The sequence below is a fragment of the Marmota monax genome, unplaced genomic scaffold, assembly GCF_021218885.2.
Source record: "Marmota monax isolate L192 unplaced genomic scaffold, Marmota_monax_Labrador192_F-V1.1 WCK01_AAM20220418_F8-fsc00076, whole genome shotgun sequence".
In the NCBI taxonomy this organism is placed as follows: domain Eukaryota; kingdom Metazoa; phylum Chordata; class Mammalia; order Rodentia; family Sciuridae; genus Marmota; species Marmota monax.
The window spans coordinates 817,709-836,659 of record NW_026692843.1 but is presented as its reverse complement, the minus strand read 5'-3'; the positions used below and the strand labels follow the sequence as shown (position 1 = coordinate 836,659).

Below are 18,951 nucleotides of genomic sequence, written 5' to 3'. Positions count from 1 at the left end.
TCCCAGGTAGGGCTGCAGGTGGAGAAACAGCTCCTGTCCTTAGGCCCTCCTTCCCCAAACCTCCCTATTCCCAGCCCTCCCCCCCCCCACATCCCCAGGCCCTCCCGACTTCTCTGGTCTGCCAAGGCCTTTGCATGAACTACCATTTTAGGTCAAGAGCTTTTGGGTTAAAAGCAGCTTTCAAATGCAGAACAGACAACACACTGGGCTGTTAAGATCCAGAACACCTTTTCCTCTAGGCACAGAGCAGGGTCCCAGGAGAATGGGAAACAACCCTGGGTCCTTACAGAAGAGTCTGTGCTCAGGGCACTGTCAAGGCCCTTTAAAGCTTGAAAGGGAAACCCATTGTAGAACCCTGCATTAGACAAGAGTCACCAGTCAGCAAATAACAGACACCAAGTCACATATACCTGGATGCTCAGCAGCTTCAGAACCTGCAGAGATAAAGGAGACACCGAGCAGTGTGACATTAGAAACCAGATGGTGCGGAGGTTTGAAGGTCATTTTCTCTGTTTAACATGACTGGAGGAAGTGGAGCGTAACCAATCCTTGAGCATCAGGGCTGTCCCCTCCGGTGTGAGTTCTCACCTGGCTAAAATCTCTGCAGCAGTGATTCTGATAGAATTTCCCTCAGTAACTAAAATGACGCATCTGCAACGTAGCAATACTTTTGTATTATCAGTGGTTTGTCAGATGCTCAAGTAAATGTTCTATGTGTATTGTCTCATTTAATCCTTCCAACAAATCTATGACATGAGTACTATTGTTGTCTTTATTTTACAACCGAGTCACCTTCATAGACGCTCAAGTGGACCAGGCCACCCCATGTGCTAAACAGCTGATATATTTTTCAGAGTTGGAACAGAAATTCCTTGTCAAGGATATGGGGTAGGCTGAAGGCATGAAGTCGTTTGCATATTCTACCTGGCCTGGGCACCTGTGACACTGGCCAAGAGGCGTCACTGGGAGGAGATTTGGGGTCAGCAAGGTACTCTGAGCCACCACTCACCTGAGCAGATGACGCCAGCATCTTCATGGTGCCCACAGTTGTGGGCGAACCAGCTGCCGTGGGGGCACTGTTCCAGGGAGGCCTCACTTCCTGTGCAGTGGACATCATCAAGGAGGATGCGGCCTGACCCAGGGCTGAAGCTGGCCCCTGGGAGGGCAGATAAAGCCAGGCCACAGCCAAGCTGTCTGCAAACCACATGGGCATCCTCGATGGACCAGCTGTCATCACACACAGTGCCCCAGGTGTTGCTGTGGAAGACCTCGACGCGGCCCTCGCACCTGCTTGACCCATTTGCCAGCCGTAGGCCCAGATCTAGGTGGACAATCCAAAGAACACCCTTCATAAGGGCCCATCCAGAAGGGCCACCAGAAAAACCAGCCATTTCCTGGGGTGTGCGCTGACAGTAAAGGATAACGAGTCCCTTCTCCCCTTCACTTCATCTCCTTTACTTTTGTCTTGGGGACCACACCGTGTGCCTTCCATGCTGCTCCCTGGCCAACTGGACTGTGAGCTGCCCCACTCTGTAGCCCTCCTTTCACTGTGGGTTGTGGAGTTGTGGTTCCTGACAAAGAGTTTGTTGGATTTTTCACAAGAAGTAACCAAACACACACTAACTTGTGTGTGTGTATGTGTGTGTGTGTGTGCATGCGTGTGTGTGCACCCTTGCACATGTTGACCAAGTGACAATGACAATAGCTGTCATCTATGTTGTCCCCAGGATCAAGCGTGACCAGTATGTAAAGGGATTTTGAAGGGCAGCCACTGCAGGTGCCACCCATTTTCAAAGGGCAGTGTTATGAAAGGGATTAAAAAACTGGGTGTGTTCAGAACACAGCCAAGGTGAGTTCCTGGGTGGGGGCTGGGAGGAGATTTGGGGTCAGCAAGATGCTCTGAGCCTTTCTAGTTGGCAACTTCCAAACCATCTCACAAGCCGGTGTTTGTTGCATCTCACATCTGTTTCCTCCCTCTCCCTTCTAATCACAGATTTTCTAGTGAACCCAGAGATTATCAGCCCACCCTCCAGCAGCTGCCATTTATAGGGCCAGCCTGAGGCCAGGGAGGAAGTTGGAAGTGGACAGTGTGTCCACCGGGGATCCTTCTTCCCACAGTACTGCTGGAGTCTTTCTGAGCTGAAACTCTATGAAGGGAAAGCAACTGAAGAGAGGAGAAAGGATTGATTACCTGTTGATATGGGCATCTCTGTTGGCTTTGGAAAAGATGCTAAGGACAGAGAGAAAACAAAAGGAAAAAAATATATAACATCTTAGTCCAATGTCTAACATTTAACTTAGTCAGCTGCCAGCGGGCTCTCCACCTTCTGCCTTATCTGTGGGCAATTTCTGATTCTAAATGAGACTCCCCAGCTGGGCCTTTCTCTGCAGACAGTACTCCAGCAGGTGTGTGTGTGTCCAGAAATGACCTCCCCAGAGCTTCCTCTGAGGGTTTGAGGTCACTGCTTTTCCCCAACTCTTCCCTATATTGGACTTTGCACTTAAAGATCAGCCTGGGAAGAATAGCTGAATAAATTTGAAATGTGTAAACAGCTAGGAGCAAACTAAAAAGTGATGCTTTCAGCTTCTTAATTATTAACACTTCTCTTAAGCAGAAGGGAGTGTACAAAGATGAATCCTTGCAGTGCCCTGGCCTTGGAAGTGCTGAGCAGACCATGACTGATGACTTATGTTGGCCCTGCCTCTTGGCAAGCACTGTCCTCACCACTGTGCTGAGAAAGCCAGTGAATTCCAGCAGAGCCCACGGACAAATGCTACCGTCCTTCTCAACCTCATCCAGGGGAGGAAACGGAGGCAGGAAGCAGTTTGGAGATTGGCTAGAGGCCTCACAGCTGGCTAATGATGAAGAAAGGGCGTTTGACCCCTAAACCACTACCATTCTACCCAGGGCGACTATACTAAGGCAAGTGGCAGCCAATTCATTAAAAACAACTGAAATTACCTGAAGTTGTGTAGTGCACAGCAGCTGCTGGTGTTGGGCTAGGCCGAGAGGCTACGAAAGACATAGGAAGTGCAAGCTGGTCATCCTCCGTCACCCTCCTTAAACCCCAGAGTAGACCTGGGGAGAACCCAGACCAGATGCACCCCACCCAGGCCTCTGAGAATGGCCCTGAGTTACCATGGTTACAAACTCCAGGTGTCCTGGATCTCTGGGTCCATTTCTGCCCTGCGGCTAGACCCTGCACTGTCATTTTCTTTTCTTTCTTTTGGTAAGTTGGCCACAGTGATGGTTGCCATGTGTGGAGCACCTCTCCAGCTGCTTTGGTGTTGTGATTTTTCCTGTGTGTGTGTGTGTGTGTGTGTGTGTGTGTGGTGGGGATGGGGGGGCTGTCTTGCCTCCCAGAGTAAATGTCAGCTGTAAAGAGTGACGTCACATTTGTCTCCAGGACGCACACTGGCACCCTCTGTGCAGGGCGGGACAGGAAAGGCTTGTGGACCATGGAGCTGGCCAGGAGCTCCAGGGTAGGGACAGAGGAGAAAGATGCTCCTTCAGGCACCTCTGACTCACCCCAGGCAGCTAAAAGCCCGGCTCCAAACCTCCCGGCTCTTCAAGCCCCCAGCCCTGTCCTCTGATGTCCCACTCAGTGTGTGGCTTCAGCTTCTGCTCCCCTCAGAACACTGATTCTATTCCTTGGCTTCTCTCCTCTCCCCACAGCACCGTCCAGCACGCCACCCCCTTCCTCCTACCCTCTGTAGCTGATTGGCCAGTTTGCCTCTCCCCAGCCAAACCCAGAAGGATGAAGAGATGGGTGGGGACTTTTGACTCCAACTGCTGGATTAATCTGCAGAAATTTGAATGGTTGGAAAAGGAATCAGAGCCCTGGATTAGGACCTGGGCTGCTGGCTGCCAGGAAAGATCTTAGCTCTTCAATTTACGGTGGTGATGTGAAGTTTCTGTATACAAGGAATTCATGTAAGTAAAAATTGAAGAGTCAGTTGAAAGGAAAGGGTTTTAAAAACTACAGAGTGGGTAGCAAGTGGGTACACTGGAGATCCAAGTGGCTGCCACAGGGAACAGTGGCCTGGGGACAGTCCGGGATTCCTGGCTGCTCTGTGCGTGGTTGGCACAAGGCTTGGAGCAGGAATGCCACTCTCTCCACTCCATGCACACAAGTCCAAAACCCACCTGAGCAGATGGCACCAGCATCCTCATGGTGGCCACAGTTGTGGGTGAACCAGCCACTGTGCAGGCACTGCCACAGCCTGGCTTCTGTCCCCACGCACTCCACATCATCCAGGGCGATGGGGCCCACACCTCGCTTGAAATGTGCCCGCCCAGGGGCTGCAAGGGCCTCGCCACAGCCCAGCTGCTTGCACACCACCTGGACGTCAAGTAGGTCCCAGCTGTCGTCACACACGGTGCCCCAGCTGCCGTTGTAGTGCAGCTCCACCCGGCCCTCGCACGGGTGGCTGCCATCGGTCAGCCTCAGGACCACATCTGAGAAAGGGAGATGTGCTCGGTCACCACCCTGGGGCTGCCCTTGGATGTTGGGCCAGAGGGTAATGAGGACACTTCCTCTAGTCCTCGTGCATGGAGAGGAGACACTTGTGGGTTAAAGCTGGCTGCAAAAGCACTTTAGGTTTGATCTCTCATGTCGACTTTTTTTTCCAGGGGGAATATTTTTTTTTTTATTTGTAGATGGATACAATATCTTTATTAGTTTATTTTTATGTGGGGCTGAGGATACAACCTAGTGCCTCCCACATGTGAGGCAAGTGCTCTACCACTGAGCTACAGCCCCAGCCCAAGGGGTGGGATGCGTATTTTTAAAAGCTTTATTCCCCAGATTGGATTGCCTACTTCACAGAGGTCACAAAGGGCCCTGAAGTCCTTCTGTAAAGTGAAAATCATCAGGTCCACCAGCACTGTGGCTGCTCCCAGGGAGAATCGTGTTCTCAGACACAGTTTTGACTAAGGAGACTCCAAGCAGGGCTGAGCAGCCTGACCCTGACATCAGAAGACACATGCGGTGCCTTAGTGCAGGGGACTGTGGGTGCTCGGCCAGTTTCTCAAGCCACTTCTTGGGAGATGTGACTCCCAGAGGCCTTGGGAAACTCTTTTAAATCCCTGGTGCCCAGTCCCCCGAGGAGGGCATCCAACTTCACTGTCATTGTCAAGCAGGGCCAGGTGCTGAAATGACAGAAGGACTTACCCGTGTCATTCTCGTTGTAAACTAGGGACTCATAAGATGCGTAGAAGCCCATGTCGGTGACGATTGCGTCGCTGTGGAACACCACGGTCAAGCGATTGGAGGAGGAGGTAAATACTGGGGTTGTCCCTGAACAGAACCTCCCCAGGGAAAAAGATTCACTTTGTGGGCCATCGAAGACTTCGATGAAGTCGTAGGGACAGCCGTAGAAATTTTCCATTCTGTGAAGTGAAAAGTGGCATTCAAATTCCATCCATAGGGACTTTTCACCCAGTCGGCAGTGACCCAGGTCAGCTCAGGAGGGGTTGGGAAAGCTACCTGAAACCGACCGCTCTTCACATAGGTTGGAACCTTCCCTACTGACCCTACTGACATGGGCAAGAGGGACCTTCCTGCTTCAAATATCTTTAAATTTTTAAAGTTATAACTCAATAGCGTTTGTTCCTTATACATCACAAGCACAGGGAACAGAATTTAAGTGGTGCTGATGACTTATGGTGAAAAGTGAAAATCTCCTGCTGCCCCTGACTAGCCCCCCCCCCCTCACTTCTTTCTCCTTCCCAGAAGCAGTTCCAGTGAATGGCTTCTTTTTATTTCCTTCCAGAGACTGCCCATGCACAGACTATTTAATGGTCTGTGGTTTCTTGCAGCCCATTTTATATCAAGACCCACTATGTGCATGACAGCAACATGTGGATACATGGAAATCTACTTAATGATCCCCTACTGATGGACGGTAGACTGTTTCCAATCTGTTACTACTATGTGCAAGTTGCCATGATTATTTTCAGTGCACATGAGACTCTCTGTAGACCTAATTCCTGGGGCTGGAATTTCTGGGTTAAAAGATCTGTACATTTAAAATTTTGACTTTAAAAATTCAGGTGGAGTTCACCTTTGAGGATTAAATATGGGAGTTTTTGTTTGTTTATTTTGGGGAGGAATGGATGGAAGAGAAAAGATAAACTGCTGTACATAACTGCGTGACAACATTAGTGAAAGTAGAGAACATTTACTTACTTGACTACTTCAAATGTCAGTTTGATGTGCGCCCTGGTGTCCACCTGTATGTCCCAGGCACATACCACATTAGTGGGGTATTTTTTAGGATACCAAGGACTGGAGAAGGAGCCTGAGTTATTTGTGAGCAAACCACCACAGTGGGAGTTGTCATCTGTGAGAAACAGTGAAGAAGCCCCATTAGGAGGGCACTGACTTTTGCTGGAGTTTTGAGCCACTCCAGGGGGACGTGATGAGAACAGAAGCAGGAAAACACGGTCTAGGGCTGCTTCTGCAGAAAAGTCAGCTTTGCAGACCCTCCCTAAGCTCCCAACACTGTCCTCCTGGGCCGAGGAAGACCATTCCGGTGTTCTTGTGAGGAGAGGATGATTGTACACAGGGTTGGACGGGCTTTACGGACCTTGTGCACAGATGGGGCAAACCAGAGTAGCCTTTCTCAGTATAGCATGTTATACAACAGCTTGTATGAGACAATCCCTTGTGGTATTTGTTAAAGTAATGAATTGGGAGGACACGAAACTGATCAAGTGCCCTGGATTCCTACAAGCACACCAAAACTCAGCTCATTATGAATGGTCTTTGTCGATCAGAGACTATTCACTGAACCCTAACTAGGCACTTCCCGCTGAAATGATCTAAAGAAGGCCACTGCCCAATTCCCAATCCAATATTTTCTTTGCTTTGCTTCTGGGTTCACCCTATCAAAGTCTGCCCCTCAGTGGAGCCCCTGAACCACTCCGGTTAGGAGATGTTCAATTCAAAATGGCTCTCTGTTCAAATAAATTCTTATAAAATTTTAAGATATCAAAATTATCTTTTGATAATTATATACAAATCCTAGTTGACATGAAGATCAAGGTTACATAAAGCATCCAGTGTATGGCTGCAATATTGGCCTTGGTATGGAAGTGGTTAAAGGGCTCTGTCCAGCTACTTCTCAAATACAAAAGGAAGAAAGGACATTTGTCCAGTTACAGGAAGAGTTGACACTGAAGTGAAACACACACGGGACCACATGGGGAGCTTGCATGAGCTGAAGTACCTGTAAAGGGACTGTCATCAGTGACACCTGTGAAAATACAGAACAAGAGTAACACCATGAGTGAGGGTCTCTGTCCAGAACACTCCTTTAAAATACTCAGAGCACTGGCCTCCAATACTAGGATTTCTCTGTCCCCCAGTGGACAGAGATGACTCTGGCTTCTCAAGAGCTTGGACCTTCGAACACCAAGTGTGCGGATGGGTGTCACCCATACAGCTTGTCCAGGGCTGGCCTGGGGTTCTCATAGTCTCGCTCCCTCCAGCATCTCACACACGGCCATGGCTGCAAGCAGTCAGCCTTCTCTTCGCAGCAGGTACTGGCTCAGAGTCCCGGTGGCTGACAGGTCGTATCTCTGGTGAATCTGCTCCTTCCCTCCCTCTTGCCTTTCTTCCCACCTTCTGCAGCCCCTCGGCCCCACCATTTTGTCAGTCCTAATGGACTGCACTGCTCTTGTTAATTAGCCACGGAGCACTCCACTGGACTGTGCCCCAACCTCAGGATTAAACAGTAGCCAGGATTCACATACACCAGGGACCTGGCAACTGGTCGAACCATATGGAAAAACAGTACCTGTTGGTCCTCCCTTTGGATTGCCACCAATACCTATTCAGAAGTAGGTGAGAGAATGAGAGAGGATTGAGTAAGGTGTTCACACAATTCATGAAAAAAATCGAGCACTTTGTTCAGGATCAAGCATATTCTATTCTGGGCAGTTGGTGACATGGTGTCGAAACTCATTAGAGTTGGTTAAAAGATCAGTGCCTCCTGGTGAGGGAGCACACTTTGCTCTTGGGGACTCAGATGCTACATGTTTGCTTTTGACAAGTTTCTGGGTTGACTGGGCTTTCCTGACGGGGTGATCTGTCCTGAGCACAGGGCCTTGGCGAGACATAAGACCCGCGTGTGATCTTGGACAGGCCTGTGCTGCCTTGTCAAGGGCAGATGCCTGTAGTCTCCATTAGAGGCTGGGAAGATTGAATGGGAGTGTGAGGGCACAGGTTGCCACAAGAGGTTGGCATGGCTAAGCACTCGATGGGCACTGACTCCTCTTCCTACTCGGGAGAGCAGTAATCACTGATGCCCTGGAGGTCCCTCCAGGAATAGGACATCTGCTGAGACTAACCCTCTATTGAGTCACCTCAACTTTCTACGGGGAGCCGTTAACATTTTACAGGTGCCGCAGTCGAAGAAGGAACTAACTCTTAAGCAAATTGACTTAAGGAGCTGGCCTGACGCCCAGCGCTTGCCTGGACTCATTGCCTGCTGCTGTTGACATGTCCCTTCCCAGAGGCTACCATGGGTGACATCCCCTCTGAGGTGTGCAGTGTGCTCACAGGTGCTCACCGGAGCAGATGGCGCTGGCGTCCTCGTGGTGCCCACAGTTGTGGGAGAGCCACCCGTTGTGTGTGCACTGCCACACCTTGGCCTCGTTCCCTGTGCACCGCACGTCATCCAGCATGATGTGACCAGTGCCCCCGTCAAAGTAGCTCTGAGCTGGGGCTGACAGGGCCTCGCCACAGCCGAGCTGCTGGCACACCACCCTGGCGTCGTTCAGGTCCCAGCTGTCATCGCACACCGTGCCCCAGGTGCCGTTGTAGAAGACCTCCACCCGGCCCTCACACCTGTGGCTGCCATTCACCAGTCGCAGGGACATCTCTGGGGACAGGAAAACGGGGGCTTCTGAGCTGTGGTGCTGTCCACAACCCTAGGACCTTCTGCAGGTAGAAAGCGTTTTCTGGCACGTGGGCACGGGTTCCCCTGCTGGGCTCTGAGCCCCTAGGAAGTGTGTCCCTGTGTCCTGATTTACCTGGAATAGTCTTGGCCATGAAGGGGGAAGATCAATCAATGCCTGCTAATTATTTTAGAACCTCTTTTAAACTCATAAAAGTATCCCAGCTGGACAACTTACACAGCCCCCAGGTGTGAGCCACCCGAGTGCAGTGGCGTGTTCCCTATGCCTTGTGGGAGGACCTCAAAGAACTGGAAATGATCTGAATGGTTTTGTACTGAATTCAGCTGGGAGCAGGTGGGCTGCTAGTTGCAGTTTCCCACAGTTTTGGTCCAGATTGATTTTCCTTCCCTTGGAGAAGGAGGCTCTCATTTGGGTCCTTTACCAACACACATAGCCAGTACAAGATAGGAGACCCCGGCCATCTGTTTCTTCAGTGCGGGTGACACTGGGTGGCAGAGCAGGGGTAAGGACGGTGTCTGGGGCTTGTGTGGATGTCACTAAGGTTGTCAGCAGTGGGGGTGATTCCTCAGATTAGATTCAGAAAGTGCCTCCTCTCTTAAAGGGACAGGATGCGAGTTAGACATAATTCCTGTGAGGTTCACGTCAAGATACTCACCACTCTCCCTTTCATCTTGCGGAATGGTGTTGTACAGAGCATAAAACCCCGTGCTGGTGATCATGGCATCACTTCTGAACTCTACGGTCATGATATTCGAAGACGAGAGGAATGTGAGCTCTTCCCCAGCACAAAATCTGCCCATGGAGAGCGAGGCAGCTTGCCGTCCATCAAACACTTCCACAAAGTCATAGGGACATCCATAGATGTCCTCTAGTCTAGGACAGGAAGGCAACGTTAGACTCCCAGGAGATCTGGGCAGGCATCCTGCCATCTTCTCCTAACCGGCCCCTGCTAACCACATGACCTTTGAAGGAGCAGCCTGAATCTGCCTCCCATCCTTCCCTCCTGGGACCACCCAGTTATCCGACTCCCATCTCTCACCTGGTCCATTTTAGTGATCTCCCACCTGGAATCCTGGCTCTCAGCTTCCCCCACCCCTTTTCTCTCTACCTTGAGTGTCTCCTTAATGTCCCCTGACTCTTTCATTTAAATCCTGCCACTCCCTGGGTGGTGGTCAATGTTCATCAGGGGCTCCTGAGTCATAATCAGGAAGACTCCTGAGGGTGGAGAAATAATGAGAGCTGTAGAGAGCTCCAGGCCTCGTTGGGTGGACTCTTCCCCCCAGTGCCCCAAACTGCCTAGTCCAAACCAAACGCTTTCACCCAGGTTCCATCCCACCTGGATGACCAGAGGCTTCTTGACCGTCCCCTCCACTGCTTCCCCCTCCTCACCCTCTCGCCCACAACTGTAGACGTGTGCATTTTTCTTCACAGCACTTGTCAACTTATTGCTGAGATTGTCCACTTAGTTTTTGGTTTATTTGAGCACTGTCTTTCCCTCTAGGATGCAAACAGGATGGAAGAGGGCTTGTCTGTCTTGTTTGGTGTGATAAGCCCACTCCTAGACCAGGCCCCCACAGAGTGGGGCTCAATACACATAAGTCCTATAAGTGGTAAAATCTCTTCAAGTTCAGAACCTCATTGTGAATCATAACTAATTTTATGTCTTGAGAAACAAAAAGCAAATATTGATAAATCTAGACTTAAAAACATAGAAACCCTCCCAAATTAGCAACTGTGCTCTGATTCTAGGCAACACATTAAATGCTTTCTTGATTGTGTGCTTCAGAACTGTAGTAGGAACTTTACGTCGTAACAGCGACCTTTTCATTAGAGGGGATGTGAGCCATTACAGTTGTTTGGAATAACTATTTTCCAGAAGTGATAAAATGAGATGCTGTGTCTTAATAAACCATTAGAACTTCAAATTTCATATATTTGAAATATGTGATACCAAATCTCCTCACATGGTTTTCTACAAATAAATGCATATTGAATGAATGGATGATGAACATAGATTGCTCATCATGTGTAACCCCTGATGTTCATTTATGTCCTCTCTAACCAAAATGAATTTATCAGCCAGGAGACACCAGTGGACTCCACCCTTTGTTCTACTGCCTGCCCTTTTTATGCTTCTGAAGACAGCAGTTAGCCGTTCAGACCCTGTGCTGCTGTGGCTGATGATCGCAGGCAGGAAGAAGCAGCAGAGATCTGAGACACACTGCAGGACAAAGTCAAGAAGAGAGAATAACCCAGATACAACCAGTGTAGACAGGTGGGAAGGTGATTTTTTTTTAGAAAGTTACTCATGTGTATGGTGTATGAGTGAATATATATATATATATATATATATATCTCCAACTGGCCCTGCACACCTGTGGGTTCTGCACCTGAGGATGCAAATCAACGTGGATCACAAATACTTGAAAAAAAAAAAAACGCCTCTGTACTAAATCAGTCCTAAAACTCCAGACTTTTTTCTTATCTTGATTCCCTAACATTACAGAGTCCCAGCTGCTTGCATAGCATTGACTTTGAATCAGGTTGGTCAGTCATCCAAGGTGATTTGGGGTACACAGGAGGATGTGTGGGTTCTGATTTATTAGAGGATTTGAGCATCTGTGGGCCTGGTAGCTAAGGGTAGGTGGGGGACCCAAAACCAATCCCCTGTGGATACTGATGGTCAAATGTATACAGGGACATATAAAAATACATCAAAATAGGATAAATTCCTTTAAAATGGGTAGTGATTGGAGAAAGAAGTAGGAAGTGTGAGGTTCATAAATGGAGGAATAAATGAGCTGCTCAATTTGTAGAAGAGATGTGGTAGAAATTCATGGAGGGAAGAGAAACCAGATTTGCCTTGGGTGCATCAAAGGGAACAAAGATGGGGCAGCGGGGAAGAGCAAAGCAGATCTGGATTCAGCAGGGGGAAGCAGCCTGTGTCTTTGGTGATCTGGCTGAGGTGGAGGGGTGAGGTGTTTGGGGGTGGCCACCCCGCAGGGGCTCCAGGGCCCGCTGTTCATGGGTTATTCTCTCATTGCAAAGGAAGTTGAGCTAAATGACTGAAAGACCCTCACAGCCCAGGTGATCAGACCAGTTCTCACCTAAATGTGAAAGGATTTGAGCCACAGAAAGGCTGCCTCTCTGATGAGACCCCGGGTCATATTCCACCTGGCTTTTGAAGTAGAGAGAGGCGAGGCCACTCACCTAAGGCTTGGGATGGTCAGCTGTATGTGGAACTTCTCAGCCACATGTATCACCCAGATGCACTCCACGTCGGTGGGGTAGTTTGTAGGATACCAAGGACTGGAGAAGGAGCCTGAGAGGCTCGAAAGGACTCCCCCGCAAGAGTTACTTCCCTCTGTGAGAGCAGAAGGGAGACCGTGGTTGGCCTCTATAGGCATGCACCCTGCATTTTCTCAGATGCAGGAACCAGAATTCCATCAAGCTCAAAAGCAGAATCACAAAAAGGGGAGGGACTATGCTGGTCTGGGCATGGCTGTGGCTTGGCTGGTGTGGGTGGTACACCTCTCAGGGGGCATGTGGGAGGATGAAAGTGGGACCTTACAATCAACTGTGGGTGAGACTGGAAAAGGACTGGACACATGCAGGTGACATGTGGGTGTGTCCAGGCTGTACTTCTTTAATGCTCTCCCCAGGTTCCTGTCACACAATCCAGCTCAACTCAGGTGTGGACAGCCCACCCCTCTGTGAGGGCTCGATCCCACCCATTCCTCCCCCTCATGGCAGACTGGACAGTTAGAAGTCCATTCTGCTTTTATGAATTATCCAAATGATCTCACTTGATGCTTTATAGGCCATGATTTCAATGAAGAGGGTTACCTTTTGGTATAGGCACTTGAGCAACAGCAGCTGCAAAATACAGAGAAAACCAGGAGAGAGCTGAGCATCATAAAATCACACTTGCAAAACAAAGGAGGCTGGGGAGGGAATAATGGAAATAGATTGGACTAGTGGGGAGGGGACTAGGAAAGACAGTAGAAATAACTTTCCTAGCCTTGTATTTGTCCACATGACCAAGGTAACTCCTCATTGTGTTTGACCACAGAGTGGGAACCTCATAGAATAAGTTATACTGTGTGTATGTATATCCTGCCAAAATACATTCTACTGTCATGTGCAACTAAAAACTTAAAAAATAAAAGATTTTTTAAAAATCACACTTAATTAAGAGCAAATGAATGAACATGTTACTACTCTTGGGTTTTACTAAGTAGTGTGGACCCTCTCTCTTTTCTCCCTGATCTAGGGTGGAGCTGGTCCATTTCTTTTGATGGATTCACCAGATAATCACAGACAGTGTCCAGCGGCGTGACATCTTTTCTCTTCTGTGCTTGGTCCACCAAACCCAAGGGCTGTCCTGAGACTGATTGGTCACTGTGAATGACCCACAGTAACATCACTGGGCTTGTTGACCATGCCACTGTGTCTGTAAAAATTGATCAAGTGCCAGAATCCAAGAGGAGAAAAACCAGAATCCTAGAGCCAGGGGCGGGAGGGGTAGGCTGGAGGGTCCTGTGAAGGAAGGTGGGCTTCAGGGCTGTTTAAGGTCCCTTCTTTCTCCTTTCATGCATCCTGTTGGCTTTGATTTCTATGTAGCACGTATTTCAACACTCAATATCCCGTATTCTCGGTCCTCTCCCCACAAGGCTGGCTGAGGGCAAGGGATTTTTGAAAGCATGTCCTTTGGGATGTGCCACCTGCCTGAGTTTACAGGAAGGCTTGGTGGGAGGGAGTCTGAAGCACTCAGGCAGAGGGTTGAGAATTCCTTTACCCTGTCATCTTGCTCTGCAGCCAGCTCTGCTGCAAGGGGCAGAACAGTGAAGTGAGGGATGCTGTCCACTTTCCTGTCCTTTGTCCTTTGCCCAGGACAGGTTTGGGGATCAACAGAATGATTTTTGTTCCAACCTTCAGCGTCTCAGAAGCAATTTTCTTTTGTTAAATGCTTGATATACAGTATTTCTCTCAGCAAATTAAATGGCAAAAGTATTATATTTTTGTGCCTAGATAGAGGTCTCATACTCTATCAGTAAGTGGTTTGCTGGATCAATGCTCACAGATGGACACTATTTACGCACAAATGGTCCTGTTCCCACCCCCCACCCCCAGTTTCTTTATTCCCATGGCCCATTCTCTTCTCCAGTCATCGAGGCCTCTATGCTTCATAAAAAGGGATCTTGGAGTACAGGGAAAAAAGAAAGGCCCCTGAGGTTTGAAACCCTGGGCTCCAGGAGGACTCGGGTGCAGAATCAGCAGAAGCACTGAAAGCCTCACCCTCCCTTCTCCTATCCAGGCCTCCTCCTCCCTGACCCAGGCTACAACAGATTCCTTACCAGGGAAGAAGAGGAAAGCCAGGAGGAATCAAAGGGGCTCAGCTATTCGTAAGACCCTGAGAAGGGATCCTGTATGCTCTGTCTTCCCTCCAGGGCTGCTATAAAATTGTGGGTCCCCTTGTGAAATGAAAATGTGGGGCCTCAGTCAGGGATGGAGAGATCACTCTCCTCTTTCCACAGGACCACTGCTCCATCCACAGTGAATGTGAAGCCCTCAAGGGATGGTGATGTCTGTCCTGTGGTGCACACAGGCCCTGGATTGAAGTGGGTAAGAGACCTCCACTAAGTTTCCACAGATGTGCCATGGTGCTGTCAGCCGGGTAGGGACAACTTCCAGCCATCCTGGGGGCCCTGAAACACCATAGGATGCACCCTCAATCCTGGCACCATCCAGTGCCCAGCCCCCAGTGGCAACAGTCAATGGCAGAGACAGAGAGGACCTAGGCCAAGCCCTGGGAGCTGGGGTCAGGGAAGAAGGCAGCTGAGAACCTGTCTTAGAAGCAGAGGGAAGAGGCAGGGCCACACGTGAGCTGAGTCTATATGGAATTGTGAGTTTGGGAGAAGGTCATTGCAGCTCGTGACTTTGAGTAGGTTACGAGAAGTTCTACTCTGTTGTGTTGGATAAGCCAAGGAATCCAAGGCAGAGCCCCCAGATGGTTTGTTTCCTTCTCTCTCTCCCCCCGCCCCCTCTCTCTCTTTGGTGCTGGATATTGAATTCAGGGATGCCCTACCACTGAGCTATATCCCCAGTCCTTTTTATTTTTTATTTTGAGACAGGGTCTTAGTAAGTTGCTGAGCCTGACTTTGAACTTGTGATCCTCTTGCCTCAACCTCCCAAGTTAGGATCACAGGTATGAACCACTGCACCTGCCCAAATGGTTTATTTACCAGAGGTCTGTTACTGAGCATCGGGAACAGAGTTTGCCATTGAATGCACCTTTGTTTCTGTTTGTTTCTCTGCACACTTTCATTTTCTAACCCACGTCCCTGAGATGCAAACCTTTCTACCTTCTCTCCTCTCCAGGCTGACCCTCTCCTCAGTCACAGTGATTGAACCATTCTTCTTCTCTCTCCTCCTGTGCCTCCTTGCCCTGCCACTAGACAGGGCGAGTTTTGAAAGTAATTCCATTTGGGAAACATGACTCTTAGTCCCTCGTCTGAGCTACTGGCTCTCAACCTGAGCCGCACATTGCATCACATGGGGAGATTTAAGTATTAGTGATGAGTGGGAGTCACCCCAGAGGTTCTGGATTTGACTGGTCCTGGGTACAGTCAGGACACAGGGAATTTCAGAAGCTCCTTGGATGGCGGCAGTGTGCAACTGTAATTGGAATTCAGTGATCTGGTCACTGTTCACCAGGGTCTTGGTCAGGACACCGGTCAGATTCCTCTTTAATTTTGCAGAAATGGAAATTCCCAGTGTTGGACCTACCTCTGGGTGTAGGAGTCACATCTGTAGCCCAGTTCCCAGCACCTGCATGTATGGAAAATAAGCAAATTTAGTGATCTAACTTAAATTCTATGAAGACAAAGAAATGGCTTTCTAGGGTGGGCAGGTCTGAAGCAGGCAGGCCTCATGTTACCTAAGTAAGCACAAGGATGCGGCTTTCTTAGGAAAGACACCTAGGAAATGTGCAGAGAAGAGGACCAGCCAGTTGAGTGGTCTGGTGTGCTTATCCTCAGAACAGTGAGCCCCTCAGCAATCTCTGGCTACCTGGCTGAAGGGATGTTCATCTGATGGCCACTGTCCTAAGATTCCCTGGCCCTACTCTATCTATGCATGGTCTCCATCTATCACTAAGACCCCTCATAAAAAGAACCCACTGTGAGAGGGGAGGGTACCTGAGCAGACAACACCAGCATCCTCATGATGGCCACAGTTGTGGTCTGACCAGCCAGAGCTGGGGCATTGGCCAAGGTGGCTCTCACTTCCTGAACACTGGATGTTGTCCAGGAGGATGTCTCCAGAGCCTGGGCCAAAGTGGGCCTTTCCAGGAGCAGCAATGGCCTGTCCGCACTCCAGCTGTCTGCACACAACCTCAGCTTCCTTCAGGTCCCACAGGTCATCACACACGGTGCCCCAGGACCCCTGGTGGAGGACCTCCACGCGTCCTGAGCACCTTCCGGAGCCGCCCACCAGCCGCAGCACTGGTCCATCTTCTAAACAGAGGAGGATTTTATTTTTGAATTTTGAAAGTTTAATGTAGGAAGTGGCTTCTAACTCCCATGCCATGGCCAAGGCAGACAACACAAGAGCCAAACCTTAAAGCTGTCTTGGTTTCATAATAGGCAGAAGGGCTTAGAGTGAGACAGAAATCGGGTTTGAATCCCAGTTCTACTGCTCTCTAGTTGCGTAACTTTGACAAATTGTTTTGTCTCTCTGAGCTTCGGTTTCCTCATCTGTAACATGGGAGGTCCAGCAGCACCTACCTCAGAGGGCTGCAGGGATAAATCAACCAGGATGTCCACATGAAGGACACAGCTCAGCCCCGGCAACATGGTCACAGCAGATCTTTCCATGTGGTTCTCTGTATCAAAATGCCTAGCTACTGGGGAAGCAGATTCCCAGCTGCTCTTCTTTGGTGTTACTTGGATAAGTATAGGTTTAGTCTGGCTGTGACTTCATTGAATCAAATGGCAATGGCAATTTCTGGGTCAAAGGGCGGTGGCCAGTTGGAATTACCTGCTGCCTCCTGGCGCTACCCTAAGGACAGCCTCTTCTTACTGTGCCCACAATAAGGCTCCTCCACTCTGCTCCAATATGTCCAGCTCTCCCCTGGAGGCCTTTGCATCTGCTGCTCTCTCTGCCTATCATTCCTCACATGTCACCTCCTCAGGGGTACCCCTTCCCTCAGGCACTCTCTACTAGGCCACCTGCCCTTTCTTCCCAGCCCTTATCTGCACCTTTTGTCATCCCTATCCCCAACTCCTCCTGTCTATTTACTTGCTTCTCTTGTCTTGAGCCTCTCCTCTTTCTGGCACCCACACTGGAACACAGGGCAGGGAGCCAGTTCTGTGCCACACACTTCCAACAAGCCTTGAGCATGAAGAACCTGCCTGGCTATTATTTAATGAGTGAATTGTGGTCATGAGTCAAAGAGTGGTCTTGATTGCAAATGCTGGGGGTTCCTTACCCCAGGGCAGGGTCTCAAACCCGCCTTTGAAGGTCAGATAAGAGAAATTCCCTTCACAAAAATCACACAAACTCAAACTGCAGCTGGGGACTTATTACTTGGCTTTCTGAAGGCCTAAAAGAATTACCAAGACTCCCCCTGGACTCTCTGAGCACCCAAGTCCCTAACTGGAAGGCAGCGTGCTTTCAGATTGAAAATTGGGCTAATGCTGGAATGGCTGCTTATAGGGCCATGGATAACAGTGGTCCTAAGCCTCTCCTTGGATGAGACCAGGCACCGTGTGTGGAAGTATGAAATGGACAGGTGGTAGAGAAAAGCGCCACCTCTAAGGCTCCCATGTTTCAGCACTCTGGACAGTTCCCGAGGTGCTGACAATAGCAGATTCAGCCGGAAGACACTGCATAGCTTACAGCTGTCCCCAGGATGGTTGCTGCCTGGCCATTTACACTCTGGATACACATCACTACTTTACTGTAGCTTGCCACATGGCCCTCTGTGGGAAAATCTAGCAGGTACTGAGCAGGGCGGATGGAGCGAAGAGTGAGGATCTTTGAAAACAGAATCCCAAACCTCTGTCATAGGGGAGCCTCTCAAGTGAGAAACTGCTCAGTTATTCACAACATCAAAAGCTACATCAAAAGGCTTCCCACCTGACTCCCTTTCACCCTGTGCAATCGCATTGAACAGAGCATGAAAGCCGGTGTTGGTTATCATCGAATCGCTGCGGAACACCACCGTCATGATGTCTGAGGAGGAGAAAAATAGCACAGCTGCTGGGGCACAGAACTTCCCCATGGAGAGCGAGGCAATCCTGGGGCCATCGAAGATCTCCACCGAGTCATAGGGACAGCCTAGGATATCTTCCAGCCTGCGGGAAGAGAAGTGGAAGGTAGTGGCAGGTTAGAAGTGGAAGGTAGTGGCAGGTTAGAAGCTTCCTAGATGTTAATGCTCCAAGTGTGACAATATAGAGCTCGAATATGTGGATCAGAGCTTAAGTTTCACACTAACATAGAAATATTGATTAATTTTTTCAGATGCTTTCTCAGAACTCCTTTTTCTTTCCCTGAGGAATGTGTGCAACATATTTATGACAGAAGTTTTAAAATCTTAATTGGCCAGTCCCAACCTGCATAAGACATTAACAAATAAAAACAATATTTGTTATTACTGTAATAATACTGCAGCTAAATCAACAGTCAGATCACCTGATGATCAGCATGTAATGGGTGTCACAACCAGATCTCCCTACCTCTACGATTCACAGTATCTTCCATAACATCCAAATTCTTAGGAGGAAAAAACTTGATTTTAAAATGAAAGCAATAGCAGCATATAGAAGGGTATTTGCACTTTGGCCATTTACTTATGGGGGATATGATGAAGAGTGATGCTGAGGAAATACACAGCCCACATCATGATAGGCCGGGGAGGTGGACATTCAGGCTCCCCCTTCACTGTGGGATAATTACGTCCCTGTGGCTTCAGCCAACAAAGGTAACGTGGCTTAGGACTTTATTATTTTGTTTGTTTTGTT

The 18,951-nt window shown here is 49.2% G+C and overlaps 1 protein-coding gene across 1 annotated transcript in view; it reads right to left on the bottom strand.

Moving 5' to 3' along the window:
- LOC124095573 (deleted in malignant brain tumors 1 protein-like) overlaps nt 1-18,951 on the bottom strand; it is an 88,733-nt gene that overhangs the window by 24,464 nt on the left and 45,318 nt on the right. Inside the window, exons 15-27 of the mRNA XM_058580777.1 lie at nt 18,068-18,285; nt 16,126-16,443; nt 13,725-13,753; nt 12,733-12,802; nt 12,137-12,290; nt 9,582-9,799; nt 8,578-8,889; nt 7,234-7,260; nt 6,192-6,345; nt 5,175-5,392; nt 4,148-4,459; nt 2,963-3,013; nt 1,006-1,321 (exon numbers count right to left, since the gene is read on the bottom strand). Coding sequence (XP_058436760.1) covers nt 1,006-1,321; nt 2,963-3,013; nt 4,148-4,459; nt 5,175-5,392; nt 6,192-6,345; nt 7,234-7,260; nt 8,578-8,889; nt 9,582-9,799; nt 12,137-12,290; nt 12,733-12,802; nt 13,725-13,753; nt 16,126-16,443; nt 18,068-18,285 — 2,397 coding nt within the window. The remainder of the gene's footprint in view (nt 1-1,005; nt 1,322-2,962; nt 3,014-4,147; nt 4,460-5,174; nt 5,393-6,191; nt 6,346-7,233; nt 7,261-8,577; nt 8,890-9,581; nt 9,800-12,136; nt 12,291-12,732; nt 12,803-13,724; nt 13,754-16,125; nt 16,444-18,067; nt 18,286-18,951) is intronic.